This window comes from Pyrus communis, chromosome 12, assembly GCF_041283825.1.
Source record: "Pyrus communis isolate YQ-2024b chromosome 12, ASM4128382v1, whole genome shotgun sequence".
NCBI classification, from domain to species: domain Eukaryota; kingdom Viridiplantae; phylum Streptophyta; class Magnoliopsida; order Rosales; family Rosaceae; genus Pyrus; species Pyrus communis.
In genome coordinates, this window is record NC_142576.1 from 21,016,595 (window position 1) to 21,043,175 (window position 26,581).

Here is a 26,581-nt window from a genome sequence, read left to right on the forward strand (position 1 = left end):
CCAAAACCAAAAAAAAAAAAAAAAAAAAGGGACTTTGCGTGACGTAGGTACATTTACGTCGCGCAAACATGTTTTGCGCGACGCAGTTGTACATACGTCGCGCAAAGTCTTTTTTTTTTTTTTTTTTGTTTTTAAAAAAACCCGTTTTGCTTATAAGTACAAAATAAATAAATTAAAATTTACATTGTAAATACATATACCATTGAATTTGATAGGAAATGCATTGTACGAAACTAATTTCAACGATCCAACCGTCACACTTGTTTGTATATACTTGGAGATCTTATACGTCAAAAATCGCAAAAAACAAACATGCACAGATTAAGTAACGGGACAAACATTTTCGACGGCTCTAAGTGTTAGTGAATCTAATGTTTTGATGGGATACGCATTGTACGAAACTAGTTTCAACGATCCAACCATCAAACTTGTTCGTATATGCTTTGAGATTGCATACGCCAAAAATTGTAAAAAACAAACGTGCAAAGATCAAACAACGGGACAAACCTTTTCGACGGCTATAAGCGAAAAATCACGATTTAACGGTTATATTAACTCCGATTTTGATGATTTTTTACAACTACACTCCTTGATCTTGTATGAATGCAAGAAACTCATTTGATCGTCGATTTCAAATATTTACACAAGTGGATACCACAAAATCTTATGTTATACTTGATGAAAGCATAAATATACTCCAAGTGTTAGTGAATCTAATGTTTTGACGGGATACGCATTGTACGAAACTAGTTTCAACGATCCAACCGTCAAACTTGTTTGTATATGCTTTGAGATCGCATACGCCAAAAATCGCAAAAAAAAAAAAACTTGTAGAGATCAAATAATGGGACAAAACTTTTCGACGGTTATAAACGAAAAATCACGATTTAACGGTTATTTTAACTCCGATTTTGATGATTTTTTTACAGCTACACTCTTTAACCCTATATGAATATAATGAACTAATTTGATCGTCAATTTAAAATATTTACACAAGTGGATACCTCAAAAGAAAAAGGCAATGCAAGAACCCTAAAAGAAAAGGAAAAGGGCAAAAAAACAAAAAAATTAATAAAAAGGGACTTTGCGTGACGTAGTACAAAATATATAAATTAAAATCTACTTACTAAATACATATACCATTGAATTTGATGGGGGTACGAAATTAGATTCAATGATTCAACCGTCAAACTTGTTTGTATATACTTTGAGATCGCATACGCAAAAAATCGCAAAAAAAAAAAACATTCAGAGATCAAGTAACGGGACAAAAAATTTCATCAGTTATAACCAAAAATCACAATTTAATGGTTATTTTAACTTCGATTTTTATGATTTTTTTACAGGTACAGTCCTTAAGCCTACGTCACGCAAAGTTGGCAAAAAAAGGGTAAAGTATTCTTTGTTTGGTGCCAAGATCTTGCGCGACGCATAAAACGTCGCGCAAAAGGCATTTGCGCGACGGAACTTTGCGCGACTAAGGCTAACGTTGCGCAAAATACCTTTGCGCGGCGCAGGAGCTAATGCGTCGTGTAAAGCTGTTTTGCACGACGCCACTCTTTGTTGCGCAAAGTTTCGTCGCGCAAAGTCCTTTTGCGCGACGTTTTGTGTTTTTGGTCGCGCAAACATACTTTGCGCAACGAAATGTTATGCGTCGTGCAAAATTCGGTCACGCAAACATGTTTTTCTACTAGTGGTAATTTAGGATTCAAACTTTAGGATTGAGTGTTTAGGGTTTAAAGTTTAGAGTTTGGCCAATCATTTTACGTTCCAGTTTTCAATGGATATATGTAGAGCTTTTCAGGAGTGGGAGAGTGGAGGGAATGATATACATTGTGAAACGTCAGATAGATTGACTCTGTGTGGTTCGACCAATGGGAATACGTGATTGATTGAGGCGTACATGTGATCTTCGATTCGGTGGTGTGGTACTTGTACAAAAGTATTTGATATTGGGATGAAGTTTTCTAAAGGATCAGTACGTACGAAGATTATATTGTAGCTCTTATTACTATTGTTTAGAGGCAATCAACGCTACCCTAATATTGAGATGATTTCCGCGGCTGATAAATTGGCTAATTTGAGTTTATTGTGTTTTTGAGTGGCTGATGTTGTTAGGATTTATAGACCTCATGATTTTTTTTAATAATTTCATTTTGTTGACTGTTAATTAACTCCGTTGTTAATAAAAATCTACCCAAAGTAACCATGTTGTAATTTTGATAAACCAACAATTGATGCAAAATCCATATTGAATATGTGATGTTTATAGACTGTGGAGTATGAAGGTAGAGAGACAAATGCGTAGGTTGCCCAAGTAAGATAGAGAATATATATGTATGTTTGCTTGCATGGCTGATAATTCTCAATCACTTTTTAAGTAATCAATTTATTATCCATGTGGCTTATTGTAGCTAAATCAATGAAGAATAATCTCAATTCTATGTTGAAAAGTATAAATGTTAGTATGAATCAATTAATTAATCAATTCACATATAAATATAGTATGGCATAAAATGATTAAACCTAATGAATTGCCAAATGAGAACTCTATCGAAATTAGACGAAAAAACCTTCACATCTCTCGTTTTGAATATGGACATTAACTGATTAGCAAGACATCTTTTGCCTCGATTTAAGGCGTTTTTCAAATAATTGAAAAAGTTTTTAGAAAAAATATTTTTTTCAGGATCCACTTGCATTTAAACTAAATATTGGTTGCAAAAACATTTTCACCAAACACGTTTTCATTCATTTTAAATGGACTTCGAAACAAACCCTTCAACTACAAATTATTTCCAGTCTCCTTCTCTCCAGTCAGATGCATCGCAAAAACAAAGGGAATCATATTTTCATACCAAAAGAGATGGAAAAGATTGGGTTCTTGCGTATGTGTGAACAGTTTGGGGTTTACCCATTTTTGTTAAGAACACGTATGAGTCCTTTTCTTCATTATACTGTTTTCTACTTCTCTTCCTAGTATAGCACATTTGGGAGAAGGGAAAATACTTAAAGATATCATTAAACATAGGCAACCATAAATTAACCCCTTTGGAAACAACCATAATACCCCATTTCCCCTAAGACAAAAAGAGCACGTACACCACCCGAGATGCTTTCTTAATTAACGTTACAGCACGTCAAACTTCTATAAATATTACGCAGCTGTGCTAACTTCATGACTAGCTTTCCATGCATAATATGTATATCTACAGTGCAATAGTTCTTATACATAAATTCTACACTATATGCTGCCAAACCCCATGCCCTAAAGCATGCCACCATTATATATGAAGACCAACCTTCTATCAATCCCAGACGTAGATGATTGTCCATAAAGTAGTACCCATTAATTTTTTTCCTCTTAAAAAAGAAGAAAATAAAACTAGATATATAATTTTAGTTTTGGTAGATACTATTAGGAGTAATCCAGTTGTTTTTACGTTGAAATATTGTGATCCACATCACCCCCTTGTTTCTGCATCCCTTTCTTCATTCCAAAAGAACAATAAAAAGCAAGATTTTCTGTACAAACCTTTAGTTCATTACTTCATCCATGCAATAATCAAACACAAAAATACCTACTCAAAATATTGTGAATGCTAAAAAATATAAAACAATTGTAAGAGCTCAATACTACCTGAGCGCACGTCACCACTCACCCTAATGAAGTTCTTTTCTACTATGTAAATCCCCTCCCCACACCACCATCAGCACAACTCCAGTACGTGCACAACCACACATCGATCCCTAGCAATCATGAACACTACCCAACGAATGACGACTCAGTTTCTCCTCTCCCTCGTCTTCCTCTTTTTCCTCTCCTGCCCCACCGCCGGATCCCCATTCACTGAAAAGGTACAACGCACCAAGTATGTTATCAACGTTTGTCTAACCAATGTCCATGCCGATCTTGACTTTGTCACCAGCATCTCCTCTCCCCCAAACACCACCACACTCCCCCCCCCCCCACCCAACCCGAACCCGAACCCGACCGATGCAATATTACCCCCCCAACCCGAACCCGAACCCGACCGACGCAATACTAGATCCCGTGAATCTTGCGTCAAATTGTTCGAGGATTCCGTTGAATCTTTTCGCACTGCTCTGGCGTTTATGGACCAACTAGGCACCCCCGGCACCCCGACCTTTCATCAAAAGATTAAGGATACGAGTCTCCAGTTGAGTGCCGGGTATACCTATGCGCGGACTTGCCAAGAAAGCTTTGAGGTCGTGAATGATGGGCTTCTAAAGACCGAAGTGTCCAATCGTGTGGAGGATTTGATTAAGCTTGCGGGCATAGCAATTGAGCTCCTCAATAAAATTGAAGGTGGGACTATGCTTTGATCGTAATGCGCTTTGTTGGATATATGTCAACAATTTGTAATAAACTTATATATGCTAATAATAAATGTGAATAAATATATTACAGAGTATAAACAAAATGAAATAATATTTAAGCATATAAGCAGAAGATCGAGGCTTGCGTACCGCAATGTCCTTGAAACAAAAATTTCGTCATTGCTCAGTGCTTATAGTTCTACGGACGTCTGCTTCATCAGGATTCAACGATCTAAGTTAGAATTCCAGCACCACAAAACTAAACTTCTGGCGAATTTCTTTGTGGTACTCTCAATATGCTTGGTATGTATGGATTGATGATTTTCAGTGAGTTGAATGATATGCAGATGCATGTATTTATAGTGAGCATATGTCTGTTCGCAACAGACATGTTTTTGGAAGGCGATTGTTAAACGCAAAGGGTGTGTTGCTCCATCTTTTTCTCAGATATTTTCATATGCTCTCAGACTTCATCTGAAAGGATGAGTCTATTTGAAAAAAATAAAAAAGATTAATTAAATTCAAAATTGCTTATTGAATTTAATTATTAGAGCCCGAGGCCAACCATCTTTTGATAATTAATTATATATTAATTATCAATTAATTCGTACACCCTAAAACCCAACCCCAAGGTTGAGCCCAATTTTATTCTCCATGGTCCATCAGTCCAATCACTTTCTATAAGTGACAAAGCCTTATAAAGTGATGGAACCATTTGGTAGGGACCAATGTGGGACAACAAAAATTCTACTCAAAATTTCCAACAATACCCTACATTCAAAATTTCCAACAATACCCTACATTTGAGTTGAAATTTCATTCAAACACCACCAATTTACTTATAACACCCCACATTTGAATGCAAATGTATGACTAGACTGCCTAAAATTTCCAACATTAAGCATATGATGAAGTGTCTTTTGGACTTGAACTTACCCTGGTGAAAACATATCGGATTTACTTGGTGACGCAGTGGATGTGGAAGATCTTGAACTATTCACCGCAATAGTAAACTGAGACAATACGCTACACACATACCATGTCTGCCACATGTCAATTTATACGGTTGTGTTCATTTTGGCCCTAAATAGATCTCGGATTTCGTAGGAGTTTTAGAGAATTTAGCCATTTCAATTCTCATAAATGCGGCCCCATTATAAGCCTGCCTGACTGTGCTATAACGTAAGTAACTCAGTGCTTTCAAACCTACTGGTCTCTTCCTCGAACCCAGTATTGCTGCCCGGCCCATCACCTTGATATGATGCACACTCGGTAAGATCTTACCATTACCCCTTAAATATCCATATTCTGGGAACCTTGGACGATAGCTTTCCCCCGATCAACCGCCTATATTCTCAGTCGGCTTGCCAATCAACTGACCCGCTTTCCTTGGCTAAAGTAAAGGGGATCGATCCCAGACGAGAATGGACTTCTCCGTAATGTAATAGAAGAGTCACAGTCTCTTCTCGACCAGACGAGGGGGTGACTAACCTTGGTTGGGAGGTCGCCCTAAGGTTACGATCCGTTGGGTTGGAAAACAAACCTGGATCCTATTTCCTCCAAGAGCCCTACCGATTGAGAAGGAGATTAAGTGGAAAACCACTGAGATCGGATCTCTCACGGAAAAGGTGAGGCCTTAATTTATGTCTTTCTTGTACCTAACCAATAAAAGGGAACCATGACCATCTTTCTTATGAGACTTCTTTCTTTACTCGGAAGTGCTTTCGGTGTTTTTATAGAAAATGCATTCGGACGTTTTCTAGGATCAGAAGGAACCGCTATAATGACCACCCCAGAATTTCTCCTTCCTTTATTCGTGCTTGTTGTAATTTTAATTATAATTTATCGAATTCTACTTTCGAAAAAAAAAAAGAGTTTTCTTCTATTATTCCTAATTTATATTGTAGTTTTCTTTTTATGTTGTCTCTTTCGCTTCTTCATTTTAGAAAAGATTGTAGCTTTTTTAGGAGTGACAACAGCCTTATCCACTTTGATTTGGAATGTTTCTTGTTCTGGATCGAATTCGAATGTCCATTCAGGCGGAGAATCCGGGGAAATAAGTCTTCCTCCCTTGGAGTCTTCCTCCCGCCCCGAGTCCTCGTCTGGTTCTACTTCTCTTGAGAATCATGCCTCAAGCTCAGAAAATACAGAAAAAGACTATTTCTCCCCTTCGTCACAATTTTCGTCCCCATCTACTTCCACGTCCACTCCCGAAAACCAATCCATTGATAGTTCTCCCAACACCGAGCAGAAGGAGAGCTTGGACTTTCTCTCGGACGAACTGCGAAGCTTTTGGAAGACTGAAATAATTAGAGCCGTACACGAAAGATTAGCAGAAATTGATCCACAAGGGAATATCGGACGGATTCGCGACGGAGAAATCGTGGATGCTTTGAGGCTCGATTCCCCCCTTCGAACGAGGCAAGAAATGGAAGACATTTTTCAAAATGTTTGGAAAAGACCATGGCCAAGTTACGAGGAGGCCGATATAACCTCCATCTATCCCCGCATATGGGACCTTCTCGAATGCCGACACCTGATGTGTCGCGACTTTCCATTGTATACATGACTTTTGGCCCTTGATTGCGCGGCCATACTGTCATAATGTATACATATAGCAGTTACATGCTTTAGCCACAGTGGAATATCCTCCAGAAAATGTTTGAGCCACTCGGCTGTGTTCTAAAAATCGGCCTAGGCTACAAGGTGACCAACCACTTCAATTAGCCCATAATCGGGAGAAAAATCTGCAAGAGGATTAGGTGGGCGCAGAGGCAGATTAAGCGGTGCTTGGGCGGCCTAGGTGGGCGACTCGATGACCTAGGTGGTCTGGGCGTTTTAGACTTTTTGCTGTTGCAGAGAGCTGCGTTCTTGTTCTAGTTTTGCCTTCTACATTTCAAGAAGACGAAAAGAAGAAGTAGAAGACGAAAGGAAGAAGAAGATAGAAATAAGTTTCTCTCTTCCCACTCCCCCACGTGACAGACATGACCACTCCACTTTTTGTTTTATTGTTTTAAATTAATTAACTTTTGATCAATTGTAACATACATTGAATATTGTGTGGTGTGCCCCACATCCATTTTTGGTGCAATGCGCCATACCTTCCTTTTTACAAACTACAAACCACAACATTTACATCTTTACTTTTTTTTTGAAGTTCACTATATAATAAATAATCTTTAAAAAGTATTTATTAAGTAGTACATATTTATTATCATATGAACTTCATCTTCTACCATCTAATTCATTAAAAAAAAAAAATCCTATCTATTGGAGAGACATTGTTGGATACTCTTTTTGCATTTTATCATTCTTTTATTATCTTATCCATGGATTTCATACAAGTATAATTTTTTGTAAGTGTCAATATGCACTTATTTACAAGATTTATAATAAATTTACCTAAATCACTACAACAGAATTGGTCTTTTGCGGCACACAAGGGGCGCTGTAAACGGCTATTCATGGCTTGATCCCCCAAGTAGTAAAAGCCCCTAAGCAGTAGAAGCCCCTATCGTAAAAGATGTTTTGTCAAATATGACGTTCCCTAGTAGCCGTGAATAATTTAAGCAAAATACGTCGTAAATGCTCTTTAAGGCGTGCCTTATGCGCCTTGGTATTAGATACGGCGTTAATGGAGTGTCGTAATACTGCAAAAGCAATTACGGCATACCTGTGTGCAGTAATTAATATTTGATACGGCGTTTATTGAGTGTCGTAATACTGTGAAGGCAATTACGGCATACATCGTAAAAGAAGACTACCATCAACAATTACAATGATTTTGCATGTCGTAGTTTACATTTATTTTTATTTTTATTTTTAACGATTCATTTTAGATGGATCTCACTTCATAACATCTAAATTAATATTGTAAGGAGTATAATAGAAAGATAACAATAATCATCGTAAACGCATTAAACTCTAAATACTTAGATTAATTAGTAAAAATGTCAATTACATTACAATTGGAAGTTTACAAAAAACTTGAGTTGTTTTGTTCCTCTTACAACTTATGCACATCCTAAAGCTAACAGAGGAAACTAATGATGACCATAAGGCAACATCATACCAAAAAGCAATATCCCAAGCACACCCTCCATCTCCACGTTCATGGAGCAACCAATTTCATCACAAAAAAGCACCATACCAAGAAGGAAGCGTTGAGCTAATTCTCAAATATGTAAGACCAAAATATAAGGCAACATCATACCAAAAAGCAATATCCCAAGCACACCCTCCATGTTCATGGAGCAACCAATTTCATCACAAAAGAGCATCATACCAAGAAGGAAGCTTTGAGCTAATTCTCAAATATGTAGGACCAAAATATAAGGCAACATCATACCAAAAAGCAATATCCCAAGCACACCTTCCATGTTCACGGAGCAAGCAATTTCATCACAAAAGAGCATCATACCAAGAAGGAAGCGTTGAGCTAATTCTCAAATCTATAGGACCAAAATATATATAGCTAGTAAGTGAGAAAAAACCAAGAAATAACTAAGTAGAAATTGATATAAATTTAGTGAACCATCACAACCAAAATTAGTACCTTTTAATCAAGAGCTAGTCAAAGGAGATAGATTCGATTGACCATGCGATTGTACTAAGGAGTGCATCGTCGAGAAGAAAAAACTCATGTGTTGGTCGAGGTAAGTTTATCCTAGATACAAGTATCTCAAGGACCCAAACTTTCCAATGATTTGGTCCAAGTGGCACAAAATGCACCAAATCTTGAGGATTTGTGGATGCAATTTCAGCAAGTGCAACAACTTCTAAAGTCCCTATCCAATTTAGTAATTTGCACTTAGTCCCTTGAGGTTTGGGAGAATTAAGATTTAGATTACCAGAAGAGGCATCAAGGTTGGAAGATTTAGCTTGAGGCTTGGAAGAAGTAGCATGATGGTTTGCTGAATTAGCATGGTGATTGGTTGAATCATTTGGTAAGTTTCCAGATCCTTGATGATTTGTGCTAACACAAGGAGACTGCCATTAAAGTAGACCATAATTTATGAGTTTGATGCTAATTTAATATTTAATAATAATAATAAAGTGTACGAAAAATGTACTTACCGAGTTAGCATTTTTCCCCATCAGTCCAACTAGTAGGGAATGGACAATAATTTTCAAATCTTCCAACTCTTTTTCCAGCATAATAACTCTCTCACGATTATATGTTTGAACACTCACTTGTGAAGGTGTTGCACCAAACCCAAGTCCCCTTACTCTACCTCTACGTTCGGGTCCAAGCACTTTGGCAAGAGCATCATTCTTAATAGAGTTTTTATCAACATCTATTACATTCTTATTTGCTTTTTGTATTTTTTTCTACGATGAAAAAGAAAAATGTTAACTTATAAAATAAAGCCTATAATACTAATACAAATGAGTATAAATTGTTCCATTCATTACCGCTACAATTGCAACCTCTTCGTTTAAAAATTCACCAGATTTTCTTGTGTGCCCACGAATCCATACATCTCCTCTTGTTATTGCATTAGGTGTTTCACTTTCTCTTATCTACATCATTAGAAATTAAAAAAAAAAAAACACTAAGAGAGAATATTAGATCATAGTCTTCATACAGCAGCACCACTCACAATTATGTTAAAAAGTTGTTGTGATGCTGCATATGACTGATGCAGTATATGGAATCTACTACCAAGGTGACCCCTACAGTAAATCTCTAGGGTAAGGCTCATTGTAATCTTTAGGGTAAGGGTATGTAAATCACCTTTCCCTTGATTTAAGGGAGGAGACTGATTGGGGTAATGTGTTTGTGTAAGGTTTAGATTAGGTAGGCAACATGCCTTCTTCACTCTTGTACAAACATACATGAAATATACATTGAAACTTTAAACCAGAAAATCTACAAAAGTAAAATATGACTAACAGAAATAAAAATTGTAGTTTACCATCTCATCTTCAAAGCGAGCATAGCCTTTGCGACTCATTGTGTGTAGCATGGTTTGCTTTGCCCTCATTTTCTTGAATCTCTCAGTTACCTCCTATATATCCAAAATTTATTCAATATAATTGTTATGGATTTGAAGCACTGAAAATAGAATGGATATATTTGGATAAAAGAAAAGAAATATTATTACCTTATATTTTGAACCTAAGTGTTTCTTAACAAAACTCTGCCATTGTACCAAACTCACATTATCAGGCTTGAGTTGCTTTGTAGCACGCTTAAAACCAATTTGCTCTCCTTGTTTCTGCACTTCCTTAAGCATTTTGCATCTGTGATCTCGCCAATGCTTTGAAATCTTTTGTAATGAATACTTCTTATGACATTCATCAACAACAAATTTATTCTAAAACATAAAACATTAAATTATTGAAACTGATAGAGAACTAATTTAAATATCAGAATGAAAACATAATAAGGTTTTTATATTACCTGAACATGCTCCCACAGTTGATGCTTAAAGTCATCAGCAAATTCTTTCCATGTATCTACAGTAATGGGAACCAACTCCCTTGCCGTGACACCAAGGAGAGAAGCATACTTTGCTGCATTTTCCCAAATGGTTGGCCTCAATGATTGAAGTCAACTAGGAGCTTTTAAAAATAATGTTGGCCTCAATGATTGAAGTCATCAGCAAATGCTCCCTCAATTGATGCATTAAAAATAAAAAAGATTTATAATTGTAATTGCACGGAATTGTCGTGCTAATAAACTACTTTTCTTCTGGATTCTAATCATCTTCTGGTTGCAACAAAGACAAAATAATTTTCTTGCAACAAAGACAATAAAACAACCAATGAAAAAGTGGTCAAGAGGACCACTAAAGGAAAATAGAAATGCATGAGGGAAACAAAACCCTCCTAAAATCTGAAAAATTAGTAGGCCTACAACATCATAGACTCCTTGCCAAGTTATTCCATAGCTCCTTAGCCCCTACTCCACCATACCTTCAAAAGCCCTTTATTTCTTTTTGTCCAGACCACACAAATTACAGCAAGAATCAAACACCCCCATATAACTTTGGCCTTCTTGCCCCTACTGAAACTCAATAAAAGGCATCAAGTAGAGAAATTTCACCATTTCACTTTCATTCAAGCCATATTCCTTCAAGTACTCACAAATGCATACATAGCACCAGACAAAAGATTGAAATCTATATCTTTTTTCATAATTACAAACTCAACATTTATATCATTGAAAAGGATAAAACCAAATGGTTAAAAATACAAAAGTTTCAAGAAAAATATTGAAATTGCATTTTCTAAAAAGAATAAACAAGGGAAAAAAGAGAGATGTGTTGGATTAGGAAATCACCATGGCCGGCCGGAGAGCTTGATGAGTCGTAGAAGCTGGGGACTCTGGAGAAAGAAAAGAGAATCAAGCCAAAAAGCCAAAAAGCTCATTTTTGAGCATTGGGAAACTGAAACAAATCTAATGGTGCTGGGCACCCCAAAACACATGAATTGATCTAATAAAAAAAATAATAAAATGTGGGTGGGGAAAATTTCGGCGGGAACTAAAAAAAAATTTCGACGCCAAATTGTCTATTGATTGATTGGAAAAATTTGGCTTGTTTATAACATAATAATTTTCCAAAGTTAGAGTCATTATTTATGACGTGTCATTCGTGTCATAAAAGGTAGGGACACAAATATATGAAAAATTCACATTACGACATAACGTGAAGCCTTAAAAGAGAAGGAAAGTGTGTCGTATAAATTGTCAAATGCGACACACAACGCTTAAGCCGTAAATATTTGTGTTTAACGACTTGCACAAAAGTACTGCCTTGAATGTGAGATTATGCACAAGTATTACGACATGAACTTTATGAATGTCGTGAATAATATTATTTACGACATACCAGTATTGTATGTTGTATTTGCTAAGTCGTAAAAGACCCAAACTGTTGTAGTGAATCCGCCTAGACCCCGCCTAGCCGCCTAGGAGCTAGGCTCTAGCCTGACGGCCGACTAACGCCTAGCCGCCTAGGAGCTAGGCTCTAGCCTGACGGCCGACTAGCGCCTAGCGTTTTTTAGAACATTGTCTCCAGCCAAGTCTAAAGTTATAAACTCTGATTCCATGGTGGAACAAGCTATACATTTTTGTTTAGAGGATTTCCAAGATATTGCTGCACCTCCCAAGGTAAAAACATATCCACTTGTCGACTTGGATTATGTAGAGTTAGAAATCCAATTAGCATCACCGAAGCCTTCTACAACAGGTGGATACTTTGTGTAGTGTAGTCCATAGTCAAGTGTATTTTTCAAATACCTTAACACTCTTACTAAAGCATCCCAATGCTCTTGTGCCGAATTACTTGTATATCTACTAAGCCTACTTACTGCATAAGCTAAGTCAGGCTTAGTCGAATTCATCAAGTACATTAAACTTCCAATTACTTGTGAATATTTAAGTTGAGATATCGCATTGCCTTTATTTTTCTCCAACTTGCATCCAACATCAAAAGGAGTTGCAGCAGGTTTGCAGTCAAATTGACCAAACCTCCGTAGTATTCTTTCCGCATAATGGGACTCTGTAAGGACATACCCTTCACTATTTCTCTTAATTTGGATTCCTAGAATGACATCGGCTTGACCTAAGTCTTTCATGTCAAAACTTGAATTCAACATTTTCTTTGTTTTGTTTATTCCAAGGCCCATTTTTGATAATTAATTACATATTAATTATCAATTAATTACATATTAATTATCAATTAATTAGTACACCCAAAGTCCAACCCCAAGGTTGAGCTTAATTTTATTCTCCATGGTCCATCACTTCAATCACTTTCTATAAGGGACAAAGCCTTATAAAATGAGGGAACCATTTGTTAGTGACAAATGTGGGACAATGAAATTTCTACTCGAAATTTCCAACGCGATTACCCTTGTTGCAAAAGTTGGAATAGTCAATTAGTGAGATAATTAATTAATGAAAATAAATTATGATCTAAATACTTCAAACTTTGTCGTCACTTTGTATTTTTTTGCTTGATTGTGTCATCCTATATATAGATTAAGGAAGATAATATAATCTTCATTATATATGGATTATATCTAAACCATTGTTTATTGTCGGTTTCTATTTTCTTGGTTGGTTAAATAAACGGAATTAGAACACTATCTAATTGATATTATAGAATTTCAATAGGATTTACATAATTGCATTTTAAACCTAATTATGACTACAATAACATGGACCGAAATAGGGTTAACCATGCATGAAATCAATTAATTAAATACTACATATATACCAAAATAAGCCAAAAACTTTGTACTAAACTAGAATTAAATATACGGAAATGCACCAATAGAAGATAGCCTTGCAGCAAGTCATAGAACTCAGAAAATTATTCGTTACCATCACGTGAATATAAATCGAATCATCTTGTTAACAGAACAATTAAGCAACACTAGCAAAGATCACATCCTCCATGAAAAATATAATTTTTATTTTGCATTTTTCTCAAATATTATTTTTAATTTTTTTTTTTTTTTTGGTAGAAGTTATGCAGGTATCAGAAAAAAAAAAAAAAGTGTTGGCAGTTATGGAGAGAGAAAAAGAAAGAGAAAGAGAGTGAGTTTAGAGGGTAGTGATAAGGTGACATGGCTATGAGGTATAGGAAAAAGAAAACAGCAAAAAGTTATTTGTTCGAAATTACTTTAATGCCTCATTTTTTTTTCTTTTCTCACATTTTTTTTTTCCAATTATGTATTAAGAATTGTAATTGTAATTTCATTGGTTTTTTGTTGATAAAGGGAGTTCTATTAATATGTAGTTTAGATAATAGAATTTGTTAACACTTTACTTAACAAATTCTATTGTGTTTCTTCATATGACTTTGCCAAGACTTTGAAGTTTTGATTGACGGTTTACTTCCTCTGTATAAACGTTCTGCCCCGTTCTGCCCCGTTTGCAAGGGCAGAGGCATGGATGTTTGAATCCCACGTTCAATTTTTGTTTTGCTTCTAATTGATTAAATAAATGTACATTAAACAAAAGGGAAAGGAATTTGTACTGCGTAATCGCTGTTGATGCCCGCAAGGCCGACTTTGAGAGCGCCGTAGGCTTTCCTCCACGTCTAAAGCGTCCCCATTTTTTCTCTGCTTCTTCTTCTACTGTACTACCTCAATTCCTCCACCGCTCAGATCGCTCTCTCTCACTACCACTTTTCTCTTTAAGTCACTAGTTGCAGCTCAACCTTGAGGATTTATTATGCAATAATTAAGCAAAAGGTTTTGAAGGATATATTATTATACCTCCAAAAGCTTTGACACATTTGACCACCTTGAGGAAGACACGGTGATGGGGCTTTCCTCTTTCTTCATCTTACCTCCGTCTCCCTTCACCTCACCCCCGTTGTTGCTGGTGGTGTTGGCGCCTCCATTTTGTTGCCGCTGCTGTTCTTCTTCTCATTATTCCAAGAACAAACACAAACCCATTAAAATAATTCCTTGCAAAAGTTCTTTTTTTCACATAACGACACCATGCGCGGCATACAGAGTTATTTTTTTCCCTTCCACCTTTCTACGTACATAAAGACATTTACTAAAAAAACAATTTTTGTTTTTTCCCTTCCACCTTATTACCAATCAAATGTCTAGTGTATAATATATAACAATTGCACAGTTTTTATTTCAAATGAAAAAAACTCAACGACAAATACAATATATCAAAACATAAACACTTAAATGAAATTGTATATAAAATCACAAATCACTGACTTGTTTCTTGAAGATAGAGGCTTGCAGAAGCAATCTCCCTAAGACAGAAATTTGTCCCTACACCAGTGCAGCAGTTCAATGGACGTCTATCTTGCAGGATACAACTATCTAATCCAAGTTCTTGCACTCGAACTTGGATTCTTGGCGAATTGGTTGTGGTGTTTCTCTGTGAATCTTTGTTTCTGATCCGACAACCATATATATAATGGCTAAATGAGCAGTTGAAACCGTTCATATTTATCTATAATGACGTAAATGAGCAGTTGAAACCGTTCATATTTATCTTTAAGAACGGTTGTAACCGTTCATGTGATCAGTTTTATCCCTTAAGAATGGTTTTGACATTTAATATATGCACCCAAACCCTCCAAGTCCAAGGCCCAAGGTCCATAACTTTGGCCCAATTCATTTCAAATTATAAGTGAGTGAACTCACTTATAAAGATGTAGTGTTAAAGTTGTTTGGGCGATGTGGGACTGGCAGTCCCACATAACACAAGTTCCAACAATTGCATACATAAAGACATCTTCACTACAAAAATAATTTGCACGTGTTCTTCATGCATCGATTTTATTTGTCCATAATTTTCTATATTAGACAGTAATAAAATTAATTTTCATATTTTCATGAGATAGATAAACTGTCAGAAAAAATTAACGAATATAAATGATGTTGCAGAAAGATTCCACACATGCCAATCCAAGATATACAAACACAACTGTGAAATTAATTTAGCATATCTTATTGCACCTACTTTCGTACTTTTTTTTTTCTCTGCAGACACGATTGTAATTGCAGTAGAGGAAACAGAATCACACAAAATGAAAACATAAAATAATAATTACAATTTAATATTTATTAGTCAATCAACTGTATGTTTTTAATGCATTCTTTTACATTGTTCACATGCGATTTACTGTTATGTATGTTATTTCAATTGAAAGAGCATATAATTAACTCGTGCGTAGTGTGCCGCACTAATTTTTCTTTCTTAACCAATACTTTGTTGTAGGTGTTGAAACTTCCGTTTAGAGTGTTAGAAATAAAGTTTAAATGAAGAATAATAGAATGTACTAAACTATGGTATTTCTAATAAGATCAATCCAACAGCTCTAAGAAGAATGTAGGAAAAAAAAATCCATGAATAAGGCCAAATAAATCAAGTATGCATCAAACCGCAGTTCCTTTGAGTTTTGATAGTAATCAAATGCTCTGAGTCCTATGACTTGCTGCAAGGCTATCTTTTAATTAACTGCCATTTTATTTTGATTATTTAAAAATTGAGGTATTCACCGAATTCCCCCCTGAACTTGTAAGGAGTTGCCAATTTACCCCCTGAACTTTAATTTTAGCCAATTACCCCCTTGAACTTGTGTAATTCACCAATTTACCCCCTACCGTTGTATCTTAAAATTTTCCATCCAATTTTCCATCCAATTTGGTCACATGCTTGGCACATGCTAATGGTGTGAGGGTAAAAAGGTAATCATATACCACAACCAAACCTAATCGATGTCGGGTATATGGGGAAGCAGGGGAACGCAAGCCGCATCCTAGGATTACAATTTGAGAAAAGATAATCAGGAAGCAGGGGAACGATGAGTATCGTGGTCAGAGATGGTGGACATCCTCCAAGATACAGTAAGTTTTCAATTTTTCCTTCTCAATTTCCTCCAAGATACAGACCAAGCAAATAATTATCAAATTATTCTCTCTGTCTATCCCTCACGTAAGCTTTCTAGGTGTTGTTGTAATTGTCCAGGTTGGGATTTCAATGCTATTCAGATTCATCTTTGCCTTTTCAACCAAAGCATTGAACTTCCAGAAGAGATGAAAACAACCCTTATACACTTACATGTGAATAAATTGAGGGACTTAATGATCTTTAGTTTTTCCCAAAGTCCACAAACATGTCCTACAAATTAACTGTAACGTACTTGGGTTTAGGGTTTAGGGTTGCTTCACACTTTTGTCAACATAAAAGACACATTTAATTGGGTGAACCATCTTCATTCTGATTAGATTTTAATGCATTTGTTGTAGGTAATCATGACCTATTCACACTTGAAATACACCATGGTGGTCACTTTAAAGCTGGTCAGTATGTGGGTGGTATTGTACAGTGGGTTGACAATTATACTAAAGATTATATGTCCATGCTTGATCTGTATGAGGTTGCTATAGTGCTTGGGTATAATAAAGAGACTGTAGGTTTTTACTATTGGCACCAAATAAAGGGTTTTTTGCAAATTGAATGCGATGCAGATGTGTTTCAGTGGGTTTCACTCATATCTCCTCAAGTTAGGTTGCATTTGTTATACTTGGTTGACTTAAGGAAAATCACAAACAATCTTGGGAGTGATCCGTGTGCAGCTACATTTGTTGATATGGATGTTCAATTTGAGGGGTTTAATGCGGATGATGAATATGAAGAAAATAGGAGTGTGAAGGTTGTTGGAGACACTGTATAAGGAATAAATGAAGAGGTTACAGATTCAGAAAAAGAGGAAGATGACGATGGGATTACTCTTAAGTTCAAGGATTCTGACTATGAACAATCTGAGGAAGATGATGATAAAGGTGCAAAAAATGTACAAGCAAATGATGTCTTGTTTGATCAGATTGTAGCGAGTGATTCTATTGAAGAAACACACAGAGAACTTGGTGAGATCTCCACTGAAGAATACAATTCAGAAGATTTAGATAGTGTTAGGTCTGAGTCTGAAGAGCGTGAAGCCAATGTGAGGGTTAGAAGAAGACTCAAAACACCTAAGCTACCTCAATATAGGAGAGAGTCAGATAAAATTAATCCCACTCTTCATCTAGGGTTGGAATTCCCAAACATGAAACAATGCAGGGAGGCAGTAAGGGCATATGGCGTGTCTGTTTGTCCACCGTTAGATTGGGCAGTGAATGATTCCAACAGATTACGGATCAAATGTCTAGGAAAAGCTGCAGTACCTTGTCAATGGAAATTGTATGCCTCTTTTGTGGGGAAGGGACCAACAGTTAGAATTAAAACCTATAATCCTGAACACATTTGTGTAAGGGAGGAGCATTCTAAATTTGCCACCTCCTCTTGGTTAGCTGATCGGTTCGATGAGGAGCTTAGATTGAAACCCGATATGAGTGTGACTGGTTTCATGGAACTTGTGAGAAAGCATTATGGTATTGACATAACAAAAAACCAAGTTTACAAAGCAAAGAGAATTGCCAAAAAAGTAACAGAAGGTAGTATAGATGAGCAATATGCCAAGCTTTGGGATTACCTGGAAGAGTTGAAAGTGAGAAATCCTGGGAGTACTATCAAAGTAAAAATAGATTTCCAAGGTGAAAACCCTATTTTTAAAAGGTTGTACATATGCTTTGCTGCATTGAAGAAAGGCTTTCAACAAAGGTGTAGGTCTATAGTAGGTTTTGATGGATGTCATATTAAGGGACCCCATCCTGGTCAAATCTTAAGTGCTGTTGGTGTTGATGCCAATAACGACATGTTTCCAATAGCATTTGCTGTTGTGGAGGTGGAAAATAGGGAGACTTGGACTTGGTTTTTGGAGATCTTTTTCGAGGATGTGGGAATTGAGAATGGAAATGCTTGGACATTCATCACTGACAAACAAAAAGGACTAGGCGATGCTATTCGGAGTCTGATGCCAACTGCAGAACACATACATTGTGTTAGATATTTGCATAATAATTTTAGAAGTGCAGGTCACACTGGACTTGCCTTAAAACATAGATTGTGGGCAACAGTAAGAGCAACTACTGTACCTGCTTTTGAAGCTGAAATTGAGGTGATGAATAATCAATCTGATAAGGCAGTGGAATGGCTAGCTGATAAGCCACCTTGCCATTGGAGCAGATCTTATTTCAGAACATCGGTAAAGTGTGATTTGTTATTGAATAACATGTGTGAGTCATTTAATTCTGCAATTTTAGATGCAAGAGATAAACCGATTATTACGATGTTACAAAGGATTCAAAAATATTTGATGTTGAGAATGGCTAGGCTAAGAGAAGCTAAGTGGACGCAACAAGTTGGACCTAGAATTTTAAAGATTGTTGAAAAAAATCAAATGGATAGTTTCAGTTGTTTTGCCAATTATTCAGGGAATGGTCAATATCAAGTGCATACTTTGGTTGGTAGTATGTTTGCAGTAGATTTGGAAAGGCACACTTGCTCTTGTAGGAAGTGGCAGCTATGTGGCATTCCTTGTCCCCATGCTATATCCGCAATTGCTAGGAAGGAGGCTAGTCCACAATTGTTTGTTCACTCACTTTACAAAAGGCCAGCTTATGATAGGTGTTATGAAGGGTATATTGCTCCTATGCCTGAAAAAGAACAGTGGAAGAGAACCTACCTTAGGCCTATTAAACCCTCTTTTTACCACAAACAACCTGGAAGACCTAAAGGCAAAAGAACAAAAGCACCAGATGAGATAAAGAAGGGGGCAACAAAGCTAAGTATGATGTTGTAATGCATTGCCAAACCTGTGGGGAGGAAGGACACAACAAAACAAGTTGTCCACAAGGGCTACTACAATCACAACAAGGTTTTGGACTCACAAAAGAGGTAATTTGATCAACAAGGATTGTATTTATTTTGAGTCTTGTTATATCACTTATCTAGTCGCTAAGTGAGCATAAATAATGTAGAGTCATGGGCGAACAGTCGGTACAAGCATATCTAAAGGGTCTAGCTCAAATGCAAAAGGACCTAAAACGCCAAAAGGAAATAACACAATAAGTGGTCTTAACTCAAAAGCAAAAGGATTGAGCATAGTTGCAAAGGTAATTGTAAATTGGACTTGTATCAAATACTTATATTGTGTTTGACTCTACTATATATGCAATTGTATGAAATTACTAATTGGGTATAAATGGTTTTGATGTAGGAAATTGGTGCACATCACCACTCATGGGATGCTCCATCTCAAACTAGGCCACAAGGAACTTCTAAACTACATGTAATAACAAGAATCTGTCTTTTTTAATTTAAAAAAAAAATTGTTATAGATTAATTTTTGTTGTTTTGGGTTTGGTAACATTTTTGTTGCTTCCGTGTTGAATTGAAATAGGTGATCCGAGGTGGTCGTGTGAATCAAGTCACAAGGAAGGCTAATGAAATGGCATCACAACCCCAACATGTTGCCAAAAAAGCAAGACCATGGAGAGTGTAACTATGATGTGTTGGAGGGCCTTTCGTACTGTTAATGAAAATATTTGGTGTTGAGGTTAAGTTGTTCTTTTAATGGGATTATGCTGCAGAACTATAAAATTGATAGGTTTTATTGGTTTTGGCACTAGGTGCAAGTCTGTTGCATATTTTTTGTGGATGCTGTTAACTTTATTGTAGTAAGAATCGTTAATTTCATTTTGGTAAACTGGGCGCTGAGCCAATATTTTGCAGTTGCTAATTAGACTTTTATGGTTAATTTAGATAAAATTGTTCGAAGTGAACTAGCGGAAGAGAAGAAGAAAAATAGAATGTCCACATTATGGATAAAATTACTTTTTTACCCTAAAAAAATTGGCACGTGCTGTGCATGTGACTGAGTTGGATGGAAAATTGGATGGAAAATTCTCAAATCTAACATCAGGGGGTAAATTGGCCAATTATACAAGTTCAGGAGGGTAATTGGCTAAAATTAAAGTACAGGAGGGAAATTGGCAGTTCCTTACAAGTTCAGGGGGGAAACGACAAATACCCCTATTTAATTTGTCAAGGTGTGTTAGTAGCTTTTCTGTCAAAAATACATTTGATTCCTAATCCCGCTTGACTTTGCTCCCCCACACCTAATGCATGTGCTCTGTCTTCCATTAACTTAAAACACTCCCAAATCACACCAGCCAGTCATACAAAGGCACCCGTATGGTGAAGTTTTGGTGGTTGTATTACCATAAACATCATGCATGCATGATGAGAAATAGCAAATAGAAAGGGGGACGTGCAACGTGGTGACATGTAAACGTAGACGAAGTAGGGTTTGTTTTATGCCCGAGTTTCCCGCGAAACAGTGACGCATGACGTGCCCTCTCTCTTTCTCTCTCCCTCTCTCTCTCTCTCTCTGTCGTCCCAAAACAGAAAGCCCGTCAATCACAGACAAATCTACACAAATATTTATCAAAACGTTGCTGTTTTCTTCCTCCGTTTCTTCTCTGCCCCTCCTCTGGTTCCTCACCATTCTTTAAATTCCCAGGTCAGTTTTCACTTCATCATTTATTCAACCTGCATTTCTTCAACTTGTGTCATATTTCCGTTGATCTTCTTCTGTAAAAACTGTCCACGTTGCTTTTGAGATTTGTTCTAAGTGATTGGTTTATATATTTATTATATATTTTTAACAAGATGTAATCATCCTTATGGTTGGTTTTCATTTTCTATTTTGGTTACCCAGAAACCAAATAGATCTTAAATTCTTGGTCTTCTGTTTGATTCGTATTTATATTTATTCATAAATTTTGGACAAAAACGAAACATATAGGATGCAGTTTAAAGGCTGATCTTTCCTTTTTGTTTATTGTAGATAAGTTGATGTGGGATTTTTTGGAATTGCAGGAATAATTTTATTCAGAAATATTTTTGTTGGTGCTGAATAAAATTAATTGTGTAGAATATTAGCAATTGGTGGTGATACATGGGTCGTTAATCTTGCTGTGTCACCACTACTTGAAAAATGATGTGTTGCGGGGGTGCGGAGGAGGAAAACTTCGGCCCACCTGCTAATCAATACACCGCCCCACCCAGAGGTGGGAATACATATGGAGGAGGAGGAGGTATTTTTTTTTAATCTTTCTTAATTTCAAATCATTTGCCCTATTGGGATTTATGAGGACCATTGTGTTGGTGGTAATTATTAGAGGGCAATTTCATTCAAATGACAAGTTCTAATTAACCATGCAAGGTTCTATTAACTTGTTTGCTAGGTCAAGTCAAAATCCATTGCTTAAGCAAAAATGCAGCTCGTTACTGCTAATTATTGAGGAATTTCAGTATGGGCGGCTGTATTAGCAGTTTGGTTGTCCAACTTCTTAGCTTAAGTCTATTCGACAATTGCTCGACCCGTCATGAGGCCTTTAGGATTGGATAGGAATGGATAACCATTCAGATGACCGCACACCTGTAGGAAAATTTCAACTCACGGATTATTAAAAAAGTGGTTTTGGGGTTAGCCCAAATGGTGACTGAGGGCGGGCAAAATCTAATGTAACCGGAATAAATATGGTGTGGAATGAGGTTGGAGGTTTGATGTTGAGAGCCTATAGAAACGAGAGCTCTGATACCATGTCAGACAATGATCACATGACCTTGTCAAAGATTAAGTTGTTAATTAGATAATCGGTGGACAACAAACTAACAAATTCAATCTTTCCGTATGTCAAACATATTTTCAACCTTCATGCATATGCATACTTGTGTCACAAACTAGCATGCACCTTGTCAAGCATTACAAACCATTCCATTGTGTTGCAGGCAATGACAGGGGAGAGCCAAGGGGTTCTAATACGGTCAAAAGTGGAGCTCCACAGAAGGTCTTACCCATCGAAATACCATCTATGTCTTTGGATGAACTAAATAGGTTAACGGGTAACTTTGGTCAGAAGGCTTTGATAGGAGAAGGTTCTTATGGCCGGGTTTTCCATGCAAAATTGAGTAATGGTAAGGCTGCTGCAATAAAGAAATTGGATACGGGTTCATCACAAGAGGACTCTGATTTTTCAGCACAAGTAAGATTTGGGACCTTATGTTTTCTCGACAAAGACAATGTTGCATATTTTACTTAAAATGCTGGATCAATCTTGCGCAGTTATCAACAGTGTCAAGACTTAAGCATGGGCATTTTGTGGAGTTGATGGGGTATTGCTCGGAGGCAAATAACCGAATTTTGATATATGAGTTTGCAGCCATGGGATCTTTACATGACATATTACATGGTATACTCGGTTACATAATTTGCTTTTGTTTTTGTTTCTACAATTCGTTGAAAATCGATTCGTTTTATCCACTATTTCTGCTGCAGGAAGGAAAGGAGTACAAGGGGCTGAACCGGGTCCAGTTCTTAGTTGGAATCAGAGAATTAAAATTGCCTTTGGTGCAGCCAAAGGCCTTGAGTATCTCCACGAAAAGGTTCAACCTTCAATAGTTCACCGCGACATCAGATCTAGCAACGTCCTGCTTTTTGATGACCATGTTGCCAAAATTGCGGACTTCAACTTGACAAATCAGTCATCAGACACAGCAGCGCGACTGCACTCGACTAGAGTCTTGGGAACATTTGGCTATCACGCTCCTGAGTAAGCCTCGGTTATTGTTTTCTGAATGTTTGATTTGATTCTACTAATCTAATAGAAGGAACATTACTAGCTTAGAAGTTGTATGTTAGCTTGATCTTGATGTATTTATGTCCCCTATAATGGTTATATAGTGATGGATATGGTACATACTAAGTTTTGTATATATAGGGTAATATTCTCTTCTTAGACTTATGTTCGTATTGTGGAATTAGATCACATTGAAACAAAAATCAACCAATTAATGGTCTAGATTCATGTAGTCTGTGTAAACATAATTAAGTGTCTTACATTGTCAGACAACTGGCAAGAAAATATAATTAAGCATCTTACCTTTATGATCTCCAAAACACGGTTGAGTAGATACATATCTTGCATAGAACCCGTTATATAATCTGCACTAACTCTAGCATTTTGCCATCGTGCATGATATTTTCTCCTTATGTTTGCTTGTAATTTCCTCCTTTAATTATAAAATCATTGCTTTTAATTTTAGTTTTTATTCAGGTATGCGATGACAGGACAAATTACTCAGAAGAGTGATGTTTACAGTTTTGGGGTTGTTTTACTAGAGCTTTTGACAGGGAGAAAACCTGTAGATCATACAATGCCAAAGGGGCAACAAAGTCTTGTTACTTGGGTACACATAAATTTCTCAAGACTCTCTAACTTGCTTTTAGCAGTGCTTTCTAAAGCCCTCTAATCTGAATCCACATACAAATTAAACATTACAGGCAACTCCAAGATTGAGCGAGGACAAAGTAAAGCAGTGTGTTGATCCCAAGCTAAACAATGACTGCCCACCAAAGGCAATTGCTAAGGTTTGCTTTAAAATCCTTTCTCTTAACAAACTTACTATGAACAATCTAGGAATCCCATGAAAAAAAAAAAAGAGACCAAATTCACATTCTCGTAACAGTTATATATAAGACTCGTTTGGTGCCTAGAATTGGAATGAATTGGGTAACTCATAAAATTCAAGGTATATTGAAGGTAGAGGTGAATGATTTTTTAGGGGATCACAAGGGATTAGACAGTGTCATCTCTTCCAGTTTTCCATTTTTTTTGGGGAGGATTGGAAGGGAATAAAGTTTACTTAACGAGTGATTAATCTTCTACATTCAAGTCGGAAACAAGTTTTCACTTCTTCCTTCAACATAACTTGAATATATTGCACCTAAACACTAAATGAGCCCATAGGGTAAAGCTATTCACACTCCTAGTTTCTCATAACGCGCTACTCCTTCTCTGAGTGTTTTAATATTACTATATATTAATTTCGTAGCACAGGACGACATACTAACAGTGTGAATATTAGTGGTAGCTCACACCTGCGTGGGTGACTATTAGCCATCGATGGGCGTGGGTATATTATACGACACTACAGGATTTGATGGGAAACCCTTTCTTTGTTGTTTCAATAAGGCAGGCATACCTTAGGCTATCAACTTGATATGTAATTAGTTTCTAAAACTTTGGTTTTCATGCGCAATGTCTCAGTTGGCAGCAGTGGCAGCACTTTGTGTACAGTACGAAGCTGACTTCAGGCCAAACATGACCATCGTTGTGAAGGCTTTACAGCCACTGCTAAACGCAAAACCCGCAGGCCCAGAGTCAAATGCCTAACCATGTATACTCTACCACGTGCATGCATGCAGAATCAGCAACTTGTCTTGTGTACGTGTGCTTTGTAACCTATCTTTCTTCTTTGTAATCCTATTCCCACGCTCCACTGAATCGATACACTGTCGATTACAAGGATTCGTTCTGAATTTGTCATTTATCTAGTTTAATCAAGAAAGCAGTCCTAGTTATTCTCTAGTTCAATCAACTCTCTTGTATTTGCTTATTCATTTCTAAATCTCATGTCACTTGAAATGAAAAGGTTTAGAAACTATGATTCAGATCAAAAAAATATACCATCAACACATATACAAACTGTGAATGCAAATATCCGCCATACGATGATCTGCTCGAATGAGATTTGTGATATATACTTGAGAGAACTTACAACCAAAAAGCGGAGTTAATGGGAGCCTCGGCCACAGTTCGTTGTGTTTGTTGTATGAAATCAACACTTGAGTGCGAATAATTGAGCTTGTAGCATAAAGCTTTGATGTTTAGAGCCAATTGGCTATTTTAGAAAATGGCCATACGTGATCTGCAAGGGACTTGCAAATGACACTCGGCAGGTGTTGAAATATCTCACATATCTTTTTTTATTTATTTATTTATTTTTATTTTTTATTTTTTATTTATAAAAAGAGTTTAAATTCTAACACCTGGGGATGGTGAGAAAAGATATATTTTACATCTCAGATGGGCTATAATTGGAGATACCATTGTTTCTAGTACAAAAGTTCATACCACTTCAACTAATACTAAAGCCTTTTGTGATAAAGCCCCATACATGTCGAACTGTGTAGGTGGTAATTAATTAGTTGGGGACAATATTGATGTTGTTGGAAGTAGACATTTGGCTCGTCTCTCTAATAATATGAAATAGAGGAGAAAATGAAGATTATGGCAGTTGAGCCATGACAGCGTTGGCCTAAATATAAGGTAGTGTGTGCCATATTTTAGGAAGCGAAAAGGTTCATTACCAAGATTGATTCAAAAAATATTTTCAAAAAAAATACTTTCAACTATTTTTAAAAACAAATTAAAATGAACTCTAAATAATTAAGATGTTATGTAACGCCATATAATGTATCAAACATTATGTGTCGACAGAGTGACTACACTATGCCATCCCATCCTAACAAAGGAGCAAAATGTCAACATATAGCACAAGGGTCAACAGCGCTGCTCACTAATCAATTTTTAATTTAATTTTTTTCTAATAACACGTGTTAGATTATTGAACAGAATATCATAGGTGTAGACATATGGAATTGAAAATCAAAACCGAAACACGAACCAAATCAAGCTATACCTAATGATTCGATTTATATGGTTTTGAAATGGTTTCGTTTGAAACTGAATCATAGTGTAGAAAAATGGTTTGGCTTCGGTTTGATTTTGTGCAACTAAAATAGGTGTAAAAGTCACAAACCTAAAGCGGGCAAGCGAATGGGCTTGACAGGTAGAGGGCCTAGGTGTCAAACCCTAGAGGGAGGTGCGGCTAGGGGTGTGGTAAAGGACCTATATGTGCTCCTTGTGTTTTCTCTAATATAAGAAAATGAGAAGTTTTAAATTCGATTATTGTCAAAGAGAATTTGATCAAATTATTGCTAGCTAATCGTGT

General features: G+C 36.6%; 2 protein-coding genes and 1 pseudogene across 4 annotated transcripts; 2 read left to right on the forward strand and 1 right to left on the reverse strand.

The window, feature by feature from the left end:
- Positions 1-8,910: 8,910 nt before the first annotated feature.
- Positions 8,911-12,978, reverse strand: LOC148692472 (uncharacterized). Its single transcript, XM_088680951.1, has 8 exons — positions 12,590-12,978; positions 11,630-11,673; positions 10,748-10,860; positions 10,449-10,661; positions 10,260-10,352; positions 9,757-9,864; positions 9,418-9,672; positions 8,911-9,330 (listed from the first exon to the last, which is right to left on the reverse strand). Exons 1-8 carry the CDS (start codon positions 12,976-12,978, stop codon positions 8,911-8,913), a joined length of 1,635 nt encoding a protein of 544 aa, XP_088537077.1.
- A 3,662-nt stretch (positions 12,979-16,640) lies between these two features.
- LOC148692473 (uncharacterized) lies at positions 16,641-20,222 on the forward strand (annotated as a pseudogene).
- An 884-nt stretch (positions 20,223-21,106) lies between these two features.
- LOC137746107 (protein CYTOSOLIC ABA RECEPTOR KINASE 4-like) lies at positions 21,107-25,161 on the forward strand. Of its 3 annotated transcripts, none has more exons than XM_088680828.1 (8): positions 21,107-21,242; positions 21,602-21,819; positions 22,517-22,770; positions 22,851-22,977; positions 23,064-23,337; positions 23,842-23,974; positions 24,069-24,155; positions 24,835-25,161. In XM_088680828.1, the coding sequence occupies exons 2-8, from the start codon at positions 21,720-21,722 to the stop codon at positions 24,958-24,960; spliced, it is 1,101 nt and encodes a 366-aa protein (XP_088536954.1). In that variant the 5' UTR covers positions 21,107-21,242; positions 21,602-21,719; the 3' UTR covers positions 24,961-25,161. The 3 variants fall into 3 exon arrangements, with proteins under 3 accessions (XP_088536954.1, XP_068342276.1, XP_088536955.1); XM_068486175.2 differs by having other exon boundaries at positions 21,115-21,242; positions 21,657-21,819; XM_088680829.1 differs by lacking the exons at positions 23,842-23,974; positions 24,069-24,155; positions 24,835-25,161 and having other exon boundaries at positions 21,119-21,242; positions 23,064-23,341.
- The last annotated feature ends 1,420 nt before the right edge of the window (positions 25,162-26,581 follow it).